The 16817-nt window shown below is 48.6% G+C and overlaps 1 protein-coding gene across 1 annotated transcript in view; it reads left to right on the top strand.

Moving 5' to 3' along the window:
* The window catches only part of cacna1ib (calcium voltage-gated channel subunit alpha1 Ib), a gene marked incomplete at both ends in the record, with an annotated part of 100208 nt that overhangs the window by 40540 nt on the left and 42851 nt on the right, over positions 1-16817 (top strand). The window contains 5 exons of the mRNA XM_079279330.1: positions 1023-1359; positions 1840-1932; positions 7016-7355; positions 7443-7789; positions 14062-14213. Of these exons, the coding sequence (XP_079135456.1) occupies positions 1023-1359; positions 1840-1932; positions 7016-7355; positions 7443-7789; positions 14062-14213 (1269 nt within the window). The remainder of the gene's footprint in view (positions 1-1022; positions 1360-1839; positions 1933-7015; positions 7356-7442; positions 7790-14061; positions 14214-16817) is intronic.

Here is a 16817-nt window from a genome sequence, read left to right as displayed (position 1 = left end):
TGTGAATAGAGAGTTTGATGTTTCCTTTGTGTCCTGCTAGTTGATTAAACAAATCACGTGTTTCGGTTTTAATTACGACGACATTTGTAAAAGAACATGAAAGAAAACACACTGATGTATCTGTCAGGACCTTCGTCTTGCTCAGAGGAAAATGAATCGTGAGGATTCATTGATGACTCGCTGACAAAACAAAGTGTGCTGCAGGTCAAACATGAGGATGAAGAACAAAGCATGCTGATGTCAGAAGTCTGTTCGTGAAAGAACACGAAAATGTATCTTTTTTAAGACCTGAGAAGTTTTTATTTGCTCTTTATTTGTATGTGCTCCAGTGAAGAAGATTCATAAATGTTTCCAGAGATGAAGAGTCTGTTGATTGACATTAACCTTCTTTCTATTCATAACTTAGTGATATAAACCCAACACATCAGACACAACCAGGAAGAAGCAGGAGTCACAGTCAAGCACATCACTGAAAGCAGCAGTGCAACACTAATCCATACACATAAAGCACGAAGCTGTTATCAACGTTTCCTCTCTGGCTGCTTCGGTGTATTTAGCCAGCTTTGCTCTGCCAGGAAGTAGCCTGGCCCGGGTGCTGATCCCCGGATTGCACCCTCAGGGATAAAGAGCTGGAAAACAAATGCAAAGTGATCGGTCATCTCAGCTGACTCAGGTCGGTGGGCTTGGTAATGAGCTCAGTGCAGCACGATGCAGAGAAAGAGCTCCCGAAGGACACAAAGAGTACTCACAACGCGGCTCCTTCTCACATATCAGAGTTCACTCGGCCGATTGGTGTCGTGTTCTTTCAATGACAGTCATCATCTGTGCCTCCGTCCACTCATCCCTCCGTCTGTCAGGTCCGATCTCGCTCACCACACAGATGTTGTAAATAAGCATGAAGGACATGATTGTGCTCTGTGTTGATCTTCAGACGTTACTCATCTGTATTTTGTGCAGTGATGTCCGCGTTGTTTTAAAATGGAGGCGTTGTGCTCACCACCTTCTCCCGTCACACCCGTCAGCACCGCGGGCATCGGTCCGCCTCGGCCCTACTACATGGCCGACGAGGATGACGAGCGGCCCTTCATCTGCTCCCTGCCGGTCGACAACGGCATCATGTCGTGCTCCGACGTGCCGGCCCGCCGCGAGGGCGGCAGGACGTGCTGCCTGGACAAAGACGACGCGCTGTACCGCCAGTCGCTGGGCCTCAGCCCCGAGCCGCTGGCCAACGGCAGCGCGGCGGGCCTCTGCGTCAACTGGAACCAGTACTACACCAGGTGTCACACTGGCCACGGAAACCCCCACAAAGGAGCCATCAACTTCGACAACATCGCCTACGCCTGGATCGTCATCTTCCAGGTGAGAGGTTTGGTAAACGTGGCACCAATCGGACAGCTTTGACTTCAGGTCAAAACCACCTTTTGGTTACTTTCAGCTTAATATTTTACAGTTTTTCCACAATTTATAACTTTTGAATGTTTAATGTAAACAAGCAAAGGAGGACAAACAAAGAAGTTTGAGATTTCCTGTGACAGCGTCACCAGAGATCCTTTCTCTCCACATGTAGTTGTTCTCGTGGTGAAAACTGGAAAACATCGACAAAAATCCGAAAACAATGTACTTTCCTTTGAACTGCATTGAATAAAATATGTATTGCGTTTAAGTTGAAGCCATTTGGGGAAATAGATTTATCCAATTTCCTGTGAAGATAAACGTCGTTCTGTGAAATGTAAAGCTGCAGCCTAGCTTAGCATATCCTAGCTTAGCTTAGCACAAAGACTTGGATCTGAACAGCACTTGTGAAACTCACTGACTTGTTGTTTCTTATTTGACCTGCAGGTGATCACTCTGGAGGGCTGGGTGGAGATCATGTACTACGTGATGGATGCTCACTCCTTCTACAACTTCATCTACTTCATTCTGCTGATCATTGTGAGTCACACTCGCAGCACAGGACGTGTGATCGGTGTCAACGTGACGCCGTGCGGACGATCACTTCATCACAACCTAGAACTCTCGTGTGAATGAGTCACAACTCTTCAGTTCTGTTTCACCAACAAACTGCTTTTGTTGCTTTTTCGTTGAAGCTTCATTGGACTCAATGTAGTGATGATGGAGGTCTTCTAAAAGATCACAAAACTGCTTCATCAATTACGTTCAGAGGGAAACGTAGTTTCTCCCAGATTAGGTTCGTTGATGGGTGAGTCAGACAAACAGGACTTTCACCCAGAAACCAGTGTTTGAGTTTCACTGAACTTCAGCACGTTATTGTGTTGCGTTAATAAAGTATTTCAAATATTAACCACAATGTTGGAGAACAAACGTTTCCCTCCAAACGTCATTGATGCAGTTTAGTTGCACGGGAATGCAAACGTGTAAGAGACGGGGTTCAAAACCCAACGAGTCACACACCACACACACACACACACACACACACACACACACACACACACACACACACACACACATCCAGTGACGCTCTGGCGTCTGCAGACAGCACACTTACATACTTTCAGATTTCCTGTTTTTGTTGCCAAGCTACAGAAGACTGCAATGAAAAGCTGTTCCTCCCCCTCTCTCTCAACTTCTCTCTCTCCCACCTGCATACCCACGCACACACACACACACACACACACGCACACACACACACACACACACACACACACACGCACATACACGCACGCACGCACGCTCGCACACACACACACACACACACACACACACACACACACACGGCTGTCAGTGTCATAGTTAAAGATGAGCTTAATTCCCTGAAGACCCCCCCCCCCCTTTTTGTTCCGATAAAACCCTTTTTAATTCCGATCCGTGAGCTCCCGTGTCTGTATGTGCGCCGCGGTGAGCGTGTGCGAGCGTTGATGCGTGTTCCCCCTCAGTGTGTTTCTTTTTGTAAGCCTGTCAGAGAGCATGTGTATGTGTGTGTGTGTCTGTGTGTGTGTGTGTGTGTGTGTGTGTGTGTGTGTGTGTGTGTGTGTGTGTGTGTGTGTGTGTGTGTGTGTGTGTGTGTGTGTGTGTGTGTGTGAGTGAAAGTGTTATCATAATGCAGCGTGATTGCCAGTCCCAGTTCCTTCCCCGTTGTTTTTTTTATTACACTTTTAATTGCCTGCCTTCAGATTCCGACACAGCTTTACTCCCTCTCCCTCTCTCTCTCTCTCCCTCTCCTGCCCCGCCCTAAAGCATCCCCTGCTTTATGGTCTGTGTGACTCTAAATGGACCATAATGTACTAAATCAGGGATTCCCAAAGTGGGGTGCGCGCACCCCTGGGGATGCGCGAGCTGCCTCTAGGGGGTGCGCGAGAGGAAAAATGTAATGGCGGTGCAGTCCTGTCTCCTAAAAATGACGTTCCCCCAAAACTAAAATGCATTCTCAATTACGTTTTACCACGAACGTATTTTCTCCCTGATTACGTTTGTGTTTGACGTACAAATACATTTCTCATCAACATATCTTTGCTGTACTCTGGTCTTTATTATTTTTCTGTGATCTGCCTCGCCTCTACCCCGCCACCCACAAGTTATTGACCCGCGGTCTGTTCCGAGGGCTGACAGACCTGACGATCGGGTGCCTCACGGCGGGGGCGGCTGGAGACCTCGCGTCCCAGCGCCAACGAGTGAGCGCCCGCCACTCGGAACCATAAAACCAAGTCCCGGATTTCACCCGGGGGACATTCTGGAGGTATTGTGACCGGGTGATGTGCCTCGTTGCTGGGGAGGTATGAGCCGAGAGTGGCGGGGTGTTATGGAGGTATATATTACAACTCGGTGTTGTTCCCGTGCGTGGATGAGCGCATTTCTGCCGGAGACAGGCGGCGTGTTGTGGTGGTATTCTGACAGCGTAATAGGGAGAAGGAGAGGCGGTGGTGGAGAGGGAAAAATGTTAAAGCGATGGTGGAATGTATGATTGGAGAGAGAGAAGCGAAAAAGTTGGACGTGATCCCGGTGTCCAACAACACTGTCGCGCGCATCGATGCTTTGTCCGAAGACATCCTGGCTACGTTAGTCGGTCGCGTGAAGAAGAGTGAGTTTTACTCTCTGCAAGTAGACGAGCCTACAGATGTGGCCAATCTGGCCAATCGTCCGTTACCTTCGTAACGTCCGTTACCTTTTCGAAGGCACGGTGCAGGAAGAGGTTTTGTGTTTTTTATCTTGTAAACAAACGCCACGCGCGAGCAAACTGTTCTCTCATTCGTCCGATTTTTATGCGGCTCTGTTGCTTTTTTTTTTTTAAGGTGTGTGTGTGTGTGGGGGGGGGGGGGGGGGGGGGTTGGGGGTGCGTGAACCCGATGTAGAAGGGGGTGCGTGGCCTAAAAAGTTTGGGAACCGCTGTACTAAATGAACATCACGCTGTATTGAAGAAGACTTGAAACTAGAGATTGAGACATAAACTCATGTTTACAATGTTTACTGAGGTAATAAATCAAGAGAGAAGTAGAGTCATTTTCTATAGACTTCTATACAACCAGAGGAGTCGCCCCCTGGTGGACACTAGAGAGAATGCAGCTTTCAGAGACTTCTGCATCGGCTTCACTTGGAAGAACCGGAGGTTACCGCCTGCAAAAACAGATATATTGACACACACACACACACACACACATGGAAAAGGACACATTTTAGCGGTGGGACATCATCTCCGGCATCAAGACCACCTTGCCACCGATGATCTGTGGTCGAATGGAAGCCTTTTGATGTGAATAACACGAGTGAGCAGCAGTGGAAAGGAGGGAAGGAAGCAAGGAAATTACTATGGAGTGGAGTTGGAGTGGTTGGAGGGTAAGAGATGGAAAAAAGAGATGATGAAATTGAAGAGAAAATGGAGGGAAGAGGGATGGAAAGACGTGGGGTGAGTGAGGGTGATGGAGTGGACGGATCAATGGGAGAGAAGGAATCAGGAGGAGGTGGTGGTGATGGGCTGGAGTGTCGGCATGAAATCCAAGAGAGGATCGGAGGACGGCAGAGAGGGAGCGACCACATGTTGGCCTCGCTCTTTGATCTTTAATGAAATGGTATGAATTAGAGCGAGTCCCCTCAGCGTGTCCTCTGGACTCACATGCTCCGAGCATGTATGTTAACATGTTTAATGAGTCCTATACCAAGAAATGAATCATCATGAGTCAGCTTTTTTTCACTTCTGGTTCCTTCGTCTCAAAGTCTTCTTTAAATGTGTTTTTGGTTCGATGTCTGAAATGAGATCTCTGTTGAACTCAAGCTGAAGAGATTTCCAGAAAGAATCTTTAAAGGCACAGCGTGTAGGATCGAGTGCGGTTGCAAATTGGAACCAACTGAATCCCTCCCCCTTAAGACTGCTGTCACGTGAGGCCATCTTCAGCACAATGACATCACGTCACGAGCAACAGGAACCAGACGGCGTCTGGCTGGACCACGCTTTTAAACTCTTGGCGGCTCGAGTTACCGTAGAGTCACAAGCGTGTTGAAGAAGCAACGGCGGCCTTCGGGTTCAGTAAAAACATGAAAGTCTCTCTCTGTTTGGTTTGTCCGTTCTGGGCTACCGTAGGAAGATGGCGGTGCCACATCGCTATGAAGGGCTTATTCTAAACTAACGGAAGCACAAGGATTCTCAGGAACTGGTAATTATGCTCCAATGAAAAGGCAATTACGAATATTATGATCAATTTCTGCAAAGCATCCCTCAGATTCTGGATCAGAATCAACTGAATTGAAGCCTCTGAAGCCTGAAACCTCTGAATGAGGAAGCAGATCCTCACCGGCTCTCAGGATGAATCTGTTCCAATTGATGAAGCTTGAAGGGATCGAACAGACGAAGCGTCAGAGCAACTGTTGCACGTCTGTCTTCCTGGTCCTCACGGAGCCCGTCGGCTTTGTTGCAGCGTGTTTCAAGGCTTGTCTCGCAAACCCGACTTAGTGGAGGAAAGCGATGTAAGAGCCGCTGTTCACATGTGAAAATGTTCCGTTGGTATCCCCGCTTGTACTCATCTCAGCGGCAGACGGATAAGGAGGCTTTTAATTATGTTTGCTTGAATACTGCACGACACTGAGCAGTGGAGAGATGGGAGGAGGGAGGGAGGGAGGGAGGGAGGGCAGAGAGAGAGAGAGGGAGGGAGGGAGGGGCTTTGGCAATTTCACTCACGTAGCATTCATGCAGATTAAGCGTGTTGAATTCAATTGAATTGAAGAGAGCGAGAGAGAGAGAGAGAGAGAGTGTGAGTGACAGATGGAGAGACGGATGAAAGAAGTGAGATAAAGATGGAGAGAGTCGCCGTACCTGTACCTGTACCTGTACCTGTGGAAGCTCACGTTCTTAAAGGCCAGCAGTGTGATGAGCCTTTTGGTGTGATGCTGCATGAGAGGCGTCACTGTACCAACATTCAGCAACATCAGCTGTGAATAAAGGTTTTGAAGTTTGAATAAAGAAGACTGCTGGGCATGAGTACGCTTCTAAAAGGCATTTAAGTGAGAAATAATTCTCTTTTCTTTCGAGACATTTCAGAATTTTGCTGTTGAGGCAAATGAAGTGTTGATCAGGGGCCAGGTACCGATGAGCCTTAACTGCCGTTGAGAATGAGCCGATCAGAGGCGTAAATTAGAACTGCAGCGCATCCAAAACACACACGAGGCCAAAAGTCTTCTGCTGCATCGTGTCCGTGTGAATGAGATTTAATCTCAGCTTCAGCTCAACCCAAAGAGGTGTTCTGGTTGTGGCAGAGAACAGACGGCAGTAACAGCTCCGTATCTTCTCGTTTTCAGCAGCTTTGTTTGCCACCATATTGTAGAAGGTGTTGTGTTTGGACCTGTCCAGCCAAGTGGGCTAACAGGCCGGAGTAGCAGCAGCTACACTCCACTGGTGTCGAGCCTTCTGTGCTGAGAGTTCTCCGTTCAGGGACTCGCTGGCAGGAACTGACCGCTAACAGCTCACAATATTTCACACCATGTTTTAGCACCTTTCTGCCTTTTGGAAGGAAGAACTTTGTTGTTGTAGAGGGTCTGAAGAACGTTCTGTGCATGGCTCTCGTCCTCCCAGATCGGTTCCTTCTTCATGATCAACCTGTGCCTCGTGGTCATCGCCACCCAGTTCTCCGAGACCAAGCAGAGGGAGCACCAGCTGATGCAGGAGCAGCGAGCGCGCTGCTCGTCCTCCTCCACGCTGGCCAGTGAACCCGGCGACTGCTACGAGGCGCTCTTCCAGCTCGTCTGCCACATCCTGCGCAAGACCAAGAGGCAAGCGGTCGCCCTGTTCAACGCCCTGCGGGGGAAACCCCGCGGCTTCCGGGGCGTCGGGCGCGGCAGAGGAAGAGGGGAGGCGAGGGAGAGGAAGGCCAACGGGCGGGAAGGACGCGAGAGGAGAGCAGCGACGAGGCGCGGTGCGTAACCGCGGAAGTTGACGGTGGTATTCGGATGCATGCGTCGAACACCGACCTGTTTAACACCCTCTGTTTGCCACATTTCAGGTCCACCCTGTCCCCACCGGAATAAACCCGACCACGCCTCGCCCGTGGCCCTCAACACCGCCGGCGGCTGCCCGCAGTGTGCCACCGCCCTGTCGCTCGCCGACGGCGTGGGACCGGCTCGCGGCGCGGGGGAAGACGAAGCGGAGGAGGGCGCTGTGGAGGAAACGGACGGCAGTAAGGAGGAGAAGGGCCACGGGGGGTGCAGTCCAAAGAAGCGATGCACGGAGCTGTGGCACGCCGTCAGGGCGAAGCTGTGGGGAATCGTGGAGAGCAAGTACTTCAACCGAGGCATCATGATCGCCATCCTGATCAACACCATCAGCATGGGCATCGAGCACCACCAGCAGGTACCCGCTGCTGCAGCGCTGCTCGTGCTTTAAATGCATCTGTTTGGTCTTCATGTCGCGCTCCTCACCCTCCTTCTGTTATTCTCTCCCTTTCATTCCTGCAGTCATTCTCTCTTCATCACTTTCATCAAATATTTTAAAGATTGTGAGCTGAGATGTGATTGGTTGGCTTATAACCGTGAAGCAGTAATGCTGGGGTCGGTGTTATTGGAGAAACACACGAGCCGATCGTCACTAAGCCTACGGAGAAATTCTCCAAGTCTGCAACAAAGACATTCCGTCGCTTCAGGCCTCCCTCTGAAGCCACGCCCCCAAAATATGATGATCACCGTAAACTGCAAACATGGCTGCTGTTAGTTCATACAGCTGCCAATGAAGCAGCTTCTGGAGGACTCTGGTGGGGAGCTGTGACGGGCAGAGTGGTGCAGGTAGACAGGCAGGCAGGTAGACAGGCAGGCAGGTAGACAGGTAGGCAGGTAGGCAGGTAGGGAGCCTGATGGGCAGACAGGCAGTTAGGTTGTCCATTTCATGAGTCGGAACATTTGATAAATAGATTTCTGTCGGGATGTACAGAAACACATGAAACTAACAGAACATTACCAGCTTTAATTTCCCCACGTCATCATCGCTCAACAACTCCTTGGACCCACTTTGTGGAAAATGATGAGAACCTTTCGTTGGAGGAGTAATCTACGAGCTCGTGGAGGCAGGTTTCATCCATCAGTCACGATGTTAGAATGAATGTTGTGTTTGTCGTCTCCAGCTCGTGTGTTTGTGTGTTTTATTGTGTCCAGTAAGCAGTCGGTTCAGTAACACGTGGAGCCGCTCTCTCTATCTGCCGACAGCTATTTCAGAGTGACCGGACAGCCGTGTGTGAACCGTCTCTTTCGTGTCTCTCTCTGTCACTCAGCGTCCACACTCCTCCGCAGTGTAAGCCTCTCTATATTCCCTCTCTCCATCCATCTCGCGTCCTCGGTCTGGTCCTCCGTCTTCCTCGATGAGGCCTGTGTAATGTGACTCCCCAGCCAATAGGAAAGACGTACCTGCTGTAGGTATGTGTTTGATATTGGTCGGTGACATTATCTCACCTGTGGCTCCGATCGCACTCGACAAGATCTCCGAGCGATCTTCCAACTCGTGCTTATCCCCCCCCCCCCCCTGTTTCCTGTCTCTTTCCGTTTGTGCTTTCCTTCTCTCAATATTTCTCGCTCTCGCTGATACCATCGCCCACATACGCATGCCACCGCCGCAGTGGTGGGTCGTCTCTCATCTCAGGGGCGGCTAAAAATAGAGAGAGACAGCACGAGGGAGGCAGAGAGAGAGAGAGAGAGAGAGAGAGAGCGAGAGAGAGACTTTGCTCCTTCACTGGGGAGGAAACAGCGAGCTGGAATGTCTGCGGTTCCACCGCCCTGTTCAACGAACTGGAGGCGTGCCTCGCTCTGATCCTCGTCCACCTGTCCTGCTGCAGCTAAGTCTTCTCAGACATCGGCGTCTAAGACATCGGTGTCTTCTCAGATGTCCGTCTCCTAGAAGACACTGATGCTCTAGGTTCCCCTCTATCATCAGTGTGGGACGTGTCATGGACGGGTGTCTCTTCTCATTACATGCAACGTGTCTTTTTGAAATAAACTGACATCATTACGTTAAAGGCTTTTGAAAGGGAACGGACCGCTCTGACAGGTCTGAGACGCCATGTTGTAAACGTTAACAGTCCTTCCATCGAACGGAGATCAAGTCTCAGGTTAGATGAGTTCCATCGGTGCGACTCGTAACGCTGCCGTTTGGAGTGCGGAGACACTTCAGAGGATTTAACAGCTGTTTGAAAATGAATGACGCAGCGGCGTGATGGGCACTTTGGAGATTTGACAGAGATCAGACGACACAGCTGAACCATTGTCTTTCTTTTGCCAAAAATGTCAAGATTAAAACCGAAGGAGATCACCAGATCACCAAACCCGAACCAGCCGTGGCCACGGTCTGAATATTCAACAACACCCACGTGGCCGTCGCATGCAAATCAAGAACCACAGCGTGTCTGTAATAAAAGAGAATTCAAAAATAAAACCATGCTGTTGGATTTTGGAGGACAATGAACCAATCCACAGGAAACAGTTGGATGTCTGCGAGTAGAAAATGAGAGCAACGGAGCTCCTGAAAGCCTGCATGCTGTGAATGAATGCAGCCCTCCGACCGCACCTCTACCTGAGCATCACTGCAGGACCAACAGCCAGCAGGACGAGCCTCCACGAGGCGCCGCTCTGCCGTCAGGCTGCTGCTGGAAACATGAACCGACTCTTATTGAGGGCATTCTTCACTCTGCACACCAAACGGATTTGGTTTGTTATGATTTCCACTATCACATTACTGAAACGTATGCATGATACCACAGCTGAGGCTTTTATACATCACAGGCATGTTAGTGTGTGTGTGTGTGTGGGGGGGGGGGTGCACTATCGGGGGTCGGACTCGCTGTGCATCTGATGATAAAAGCATCTGACAAGTGGAAAGGCTAACAGAGACAGAGCTAGTGGACCATCACAGGAAGGTCCTGTTGCTAAACAACAGAGGCTTCGTCATCACCTCCATGCAGATGGTTTCCAGTGGATTCTGATCCTCTCACTCTGTGCTTCAGTTGGAAGTTTAGGGAACAAAAATGAGGTTCGGAAAGATTACAGTCGTGATTAAATGGAACCTACATTACCCCGAAGTCAGACACTCTGTAAGACCTGTACCAGTCAACCACAAGGTAGGTAGACAGGTAGACAAGTAACGAAGTAAGACAGACAGGTATATAGGAAGGTAGGTAGACAGGTAGATAGACAGGTAGATAGACAGGTAGATAGACAGGTAGATAGACAGGTAGATAGACAGGTAGATAGACAGGTAGACAGACAGGTAGATAGGAAGGTAGGTAGACAGGTAGATAGACAGGTAGGTAGACAGGTAGATAGACAGGTAGATAGACAGGTAGATAGGAAGGTAGATAGACAGGTAGATAGGAAGGTAGATAGACAGGTAGATAGGAAGGTAGATAGGAAGGTAGACAGACAGGTAGATAGGAAGGTAGATAGACAGGTAGATAGGAAGGTAGATAGACAGGTAGATAGGAAGGTAGATAGACAGGTAGATAGACAGGTAGATAGGAAGGTAGATAGACAGGTAGATAGGAAGGTAGATAGACAGGTAGATAGGAAGGTAGATAGACAGGTAGATAGGAAGGTAGATAGACAGGTAGATAGACAGGTAGATAGACAGGTAGATAGACAGGTAGATAGACAGGTAGATAGGAAGGTAGATAGACGGGTAGATAGGAAGGTAGGTAGACAGGTAGATAGGAAGGTAGATAGACAGGTAGATAGACAGGTAGATAGACAGGTAGATAGACAGGTAGATAGACAGGTAGATAGGAAGGTAGATAGACGGGTAGATAGGAAGGTAGATAGACAGGTAGATAGGAAGGTAGATAGACAGGTAGATAGACAGGTAGATAGACAGGTAGATAGACAGGTAGATAGACAGGTAGATAGGAAGGTAGATAGACAGGTAGATAGGAAGGTAGATAGACGGGTAGATATGAAGGTAGGTAGACAGGTAGATAGGAAGGTAGATAGACAGGTAGATAGACAGGTAGATAGACAGGTAGATAGACAGGTAGATAGGAAGGTAGATAGACAGGTAGATAGGAAGGTAGATAGACAGGTAGATAGGAAGGTAGATAGGAAGGTAGACAGACAGGTAGATAGGAAGGTAGATAGACAGGTAGATAGGAAGGTAGATAGACAGGTAGATAGACAGGTAGATAGGAAGGTAGATAGACAGGTAGATAGGAAGGTAGATAGACAGGTAGATAGGAAGGTAGATAGACAGGTAGATAGGAAGGTAGATAGACAGGTAGATAGACAGGTAGATAGACAGGTAGATAGACAGGTAGATAGGAAGGTAGATAGACGGGTAGATAGGAAGGTAGGTAGACAGGTAGATAGGAAGGTAGATAGACAGGTAGATAGACAGGTAGATAGACAGGTAGATAGACAGGTAGATAGACAGGTAGATAGGAAGGTAGATAGACGGGTAGATAGGAAGGTAGATAGACAGGTAGATAGGAAGGTAGATAGACAGGTAGATAGGAAGGTAGGTAGACAGGTAGATAGGAAGGTAGGTAGACAGGTATATTGGTCATTCCACAAAAAATAACAGAGCGTTCCTCAGTGTAAACAACCCTCTCTTCTTATTGGGTTCCATACATCAGCTGACCGCATGTCTTTAGATCTGATCCCAGGTCTGCAGTAATGAGACCTCCAGAGACCTCCAGAGGCTGCAGACGCCGTTCAGCTGGTCTGTAAACGCCGACCAGCTGTCACATCGTTACCGACACTGGTGGGCACGCATCATTAGCCTGTTTCTTCCCCCCCCCCACTGCTAAACACTCATTAGTACTGACAAGCACACACACACACACACACACACACACACATACAAATGTACATGCAGTACAAACAGACATGTAAACGCTAAAACACACAGCGCTCGTTGATTTCGGGGCAGTGAAATGTCAGAGGCGTCATCGCCCGAAGTTACAGAGAAGCTCAGTGGAATAGTGATTGTGCCAAATTTAGCCCTTTGTGTGTGTGTGTGTGTGTGTGTGTGTGTGTGTGTGTGTGTGTGTGTGCTCTTCTTCATCGAGCAAAGCCAGACAGAAGGACTCAAAGGGTGTCAGAGAGAGACATTGATGCACATTAACAGCGTGATACTGACAACGCTAACATACCGTAAAGGCATTAAAGAATACATGCATCCAACTGCTGTTTTTGTGCCGATGTTCAAGTGTTAACAAGTCTCCGAGGGCTCCTTTAAATACCGGCAGCATGTCCAGGTGCTAATTGCATCACAAGTAATTGCTGGTGTAACTTTTACAGCAGTACGTGATAGATTCCCAGACCGTTGTTGGGAGTGACAATGCAGCTTGTTCTCCAAGGTGGAAGGAGTCATCAAACCTTTGTTTCATGGCACAATCTGCAACGTCCATAATTGATGAGAAAACGTGTTCTGCTGTGTTGAACGGAGCAGACGGCAGGGATGTGGACACACAGCAACAAACACCAGACATTCCCCCTGCTCACTGTCCCTCAGCAATCCGCTGAACATTGCAGCAAACCAGCAACGCTTCTCGTAGTTTGTGGGTTCATGAGACAATGAGCAGAAGGGACCACTGTGTTCCTGCAGATAATCTCTCTTCTCTTCTGTTGCATGTCGTCTCTCACATTGTGTCGTTTTCTGCTTCAAAAGCATGACGCGGTATTTTCTGTGACGCACCTGTGACTGTGTATTTAGCACCCGACAGGACACGTCAGCATGCTAACTGCACCAATGCAAGCCAGATGTAGCCATGCTGCTATGCAACATGTTAGCAAGTTAGCTAACTCTCTGCACACCAACATCAGACTGTATGTAAGAAGTGGACGTCGTTGTTTTGTGGACTGATGTTATGAAGCCTTGAATTTGGCAATTTCGCCCTTTTTGATTTTTTGCAACCAGTGAACAGGAAGTGACCACATCTGGACTGAGGAGGAGTGACGTAGAGACGCCGTATACGTCTCTGGTGTTGACCTGTCAATCACAGTAGCCCCGCCCTAAAGCATCCCCTGCTTTATGGTCTGTGTGACTCTAAATGGACCATAATGTACTAAATGAACATCATGCTGTATTGAAGAAGACTTGAAACTAGAGATTGAGACATAAACTCATGTTTACAATGTTTACTGAGGTAATAAATCAAGAGAGAAGTAGAGTCATTTTCTATAGACTTCTATACAACCAGAGGAGTCGCCCCCTGGTGGACACTAGAGAGAATGCAGGTTTGAGGCACTTCAGCATCGACTTCACTCGGCAGAACCGGAGGTTGCCGCCTGATGCCAACATGCTCGGGGTGTAACAGTACACAGGAGTGACGGTCAGTACAGTGGGAGATACCCAATGCATGAAGATCCGTTTCTCTTCAGTCATGTCGAACAGACAGTCGTGTCAACGACGGACAAAGTCCTCCTGCTTGAGACTGAGGTCGTGTGTTAGTAACTGCATTGGGAGTAGGCTAGTACGTATCATTCTGGTGATCGAGCAGCTAACAGCGCTAACAGCGCTCACAATGGCAACAGTGCTGACAGAGCTATCGGTGCACTGTCATTGATGCTTTAACTCATTTCTTCTTCTCCTCTCTTTCGTTCCTCTTGTCTCTTCTTTCTCTTCTCTTTTTATCCGTCGCTCTGCTCCGTCAGCCGGACGAGCTCACTAATGTTCTGGAGATCTGCAACATCGTCTTCACCAGCATGTTCTCTCTGGAGATGATCCTCAAGCTCACTGCGTTCGGCTCCTTCAGCTACCTGAGAAACCCGTACAACGTGTTCGATGGAATCATCGTCATCATAAGGTAATCACACACGTCCTCGATCGACCGTAGAACGAGGACGAAATATGTTTGTGAAACACCGACTGATGTTACTCAGGTACGGCATAAACCTTTTTGTTTTTGCCAGGCTGTTCAATTATTCATGTTCTACTTTGTCAAATTGTCATCTGCATTCTGCGTGATTGAAATGTACCACCTGCATGTGTTTGGAGGCTCCAGGTGAGCGGCGGTGGCTTTGATGTTTCCATCTGGCTGAGCTCCTGTTGTCTGTGATCCCCATTATAACCCGGAGATCACAGACGAATCAAAGCGGCTCAAACTGAACGAGATCAAATGTGCAGCCGTCACAGAAGACAGGCGTCGATTGAACATCTCTACATCTGTCTTCTTATCTCTCGCTCCGCCGCCAATCCCCCTCTCTTCACCTGAATGTCCTCCGCTGTTCACACGCCGCTGCTCTAATGAAGTGCCCCCCCCCCCCCCCCCCCCATTCAGTCTACGCCGATGCTGTTTGGATGTGCTCAGGAGAGCCTTTTTGATAGGCGGCGCCATTAGAGGACACGTTTCTTGAAAGGTTGTGTGTTCATGATGAATACTCGGAGGAAGAGACTCTGTGATCCTCGTGCTGCGGTGACTTTTTTCACATAAATCAGTATTTCAGTACAGAAGAGGTCCGCTAGTGAAAAACAGAAGTGGTTTCGTAACGAGCCAAGTTCTGAAAACCTATTTTGGATTTTTTTCCAATGCATTTAGAGTTTTGGACTGAGGACTGAGACCTCATGCGCTCCTTCTGCGCCGGCGCCGCTCGAGGACCCGTATACAGAACGCGCTGCAACGCCGCCGGTCCTTCAAAGTGACGGATTGGCCTTCAGATTCTCTCGCTCGCACCGAATGCATCCTGGTATACGTAGGCACGGCCGGCTTTAATGGAAGCCACATGATTTAGTGTAGACGCATTCATCACTTACAGGACGGGATAAACCAATTATAAACCAATTAGTCCTCATGTTTCCTCAGAATGAATTCAGTAATGATGATTCCTTTTTACATCAGGAGCTTAAAGAGCCTCATAATTAACATTTACACCAATGACTTCACAATATCGATATGACCGTTTATAATAAGCAGCTGTTGTACTGCGAACAATGAACTCAAAATCAAAATGAAATCAGCACGTTTCATTCAGAGGTGAGAGTTTGATGACAGCCCGTCTGGATTAATTGGGGCTTAATTGCAGGAATCCTACCTTCATATCGTTTCCAGCAGCGTGATTATGAGCACGACTGAAGCTCCTCTTTCACTGGATTATCTGAAAGTTTATTACGAGGTCAGAGAAGTTTTCATATTCTCTGTCTGTTGGAGGTACTGAGAGAAACCCACTCATTCTTTCTGAAGTTTGAAAACTAATTCATGTTAATACCTCCTGTAAAGAAAAAACAATGAAAGTCTGATCCCTTCTGGTGGCATTAGGAAGTCATATTGGAGGAATCCACACCTCAGAATCCACTATTATACTGAGTATTCTAAGAATCAAGGCGGATTGTGAGGATGCAGGATGCAGGATGCAGGATGCAGGATGCTGGATGCAGGATGCTGGATGTTGGATGCTGGATGCTAGATGTTGGATGCTGGATGTTGGATGCTGGATGTTGGATGTTGGATGCTGGATGTTGGATGTTGGATGCAGGATGTTGGATGCTGGATGTTGGATGCTGGATGTTGGATGTTGGATGCAGGATGTTGGATGCTGGATGTTGGATGCTGGATGCAGGATGTTGGATGCTGGATGTTGGATGCTGGATGTTGGATGTTGGATGCTGGATGTTGGATGTTGGATGCAGGATGTTGGATGCTGGATGTTGGATGCTGGATGTTGGATGTTGGATGCTGGATGTTGGATGCTGGATGTTGGATGCTGGATGTTGGATGCTGGATGTTGGATGCAGGATGCTGGATGCAGGATGCAGGATGCTGGATGCAGGATGCTGGATGCTGGATGCTGGATGTTGGATGCTGGATGTTGGATGCTGGATGCAGGATGCAGGATGCTGGATGTTGGATGCTGGATGTTGGATGCTGGATGTTGGATGCTGGATGTTGGATGCAGGATGTTGGATGTTGGATGCTGGATGTTGGATGCAGGATGCAGGATGCTGGATGCAGGATGCTGGATGTTGGATGCAGGATGCTGGATGCAGGATGCTGGATGTTGGATGCAGGATGCTGGATGTTGGATGCTGGATGTTGGATGCAGGATGTTGGATGCTGGATGTTGGATGCTGGATGTTGGATGCTGGATGCAGGATGCTGGATGCAGGATGCTGGATGTTGGATGCAGGATGCTGGATGCAGGATGCTGGATGTTGGATGCAGGATGCTGGATGCAGGATGCTGGATGTTGGATGCAGGATGCTGGATGTTGGATGCTGGATGTTGGATGTTGGATGCAGGATGCTAGATGCTGGATGTTGGATGCTGGATGCTGGATGTTGGATGCAGGATGCTGGATGTTGGATGCTGGATGCAGGATGCTGGATGCAGGATGCTGGATGCAGGATGCTGGATGTTGGATGCAGGATGCTGGATGCAGGATGCTGGATGCTGGATGCAGGATGCTGGATGCTG

This window comes from Melanostigma gelatinosum, assembly GCF_949748355.1.
Source record: "Melanostigma gelatinosum genome assembly, chromosome: 11".
Taxonomy (NCBI): Eukaryota; Metazoa; Chordata; class Actinopteri; order Perciformes; family Zoarcidae; genus Melanostigma; species Melanostigma gelatinosum.
The sequence above is the reverse complement of the archived record's forward strand: the minus strand, read 5'-3'. Positions and strand labels throughout refer to the sequence as shown.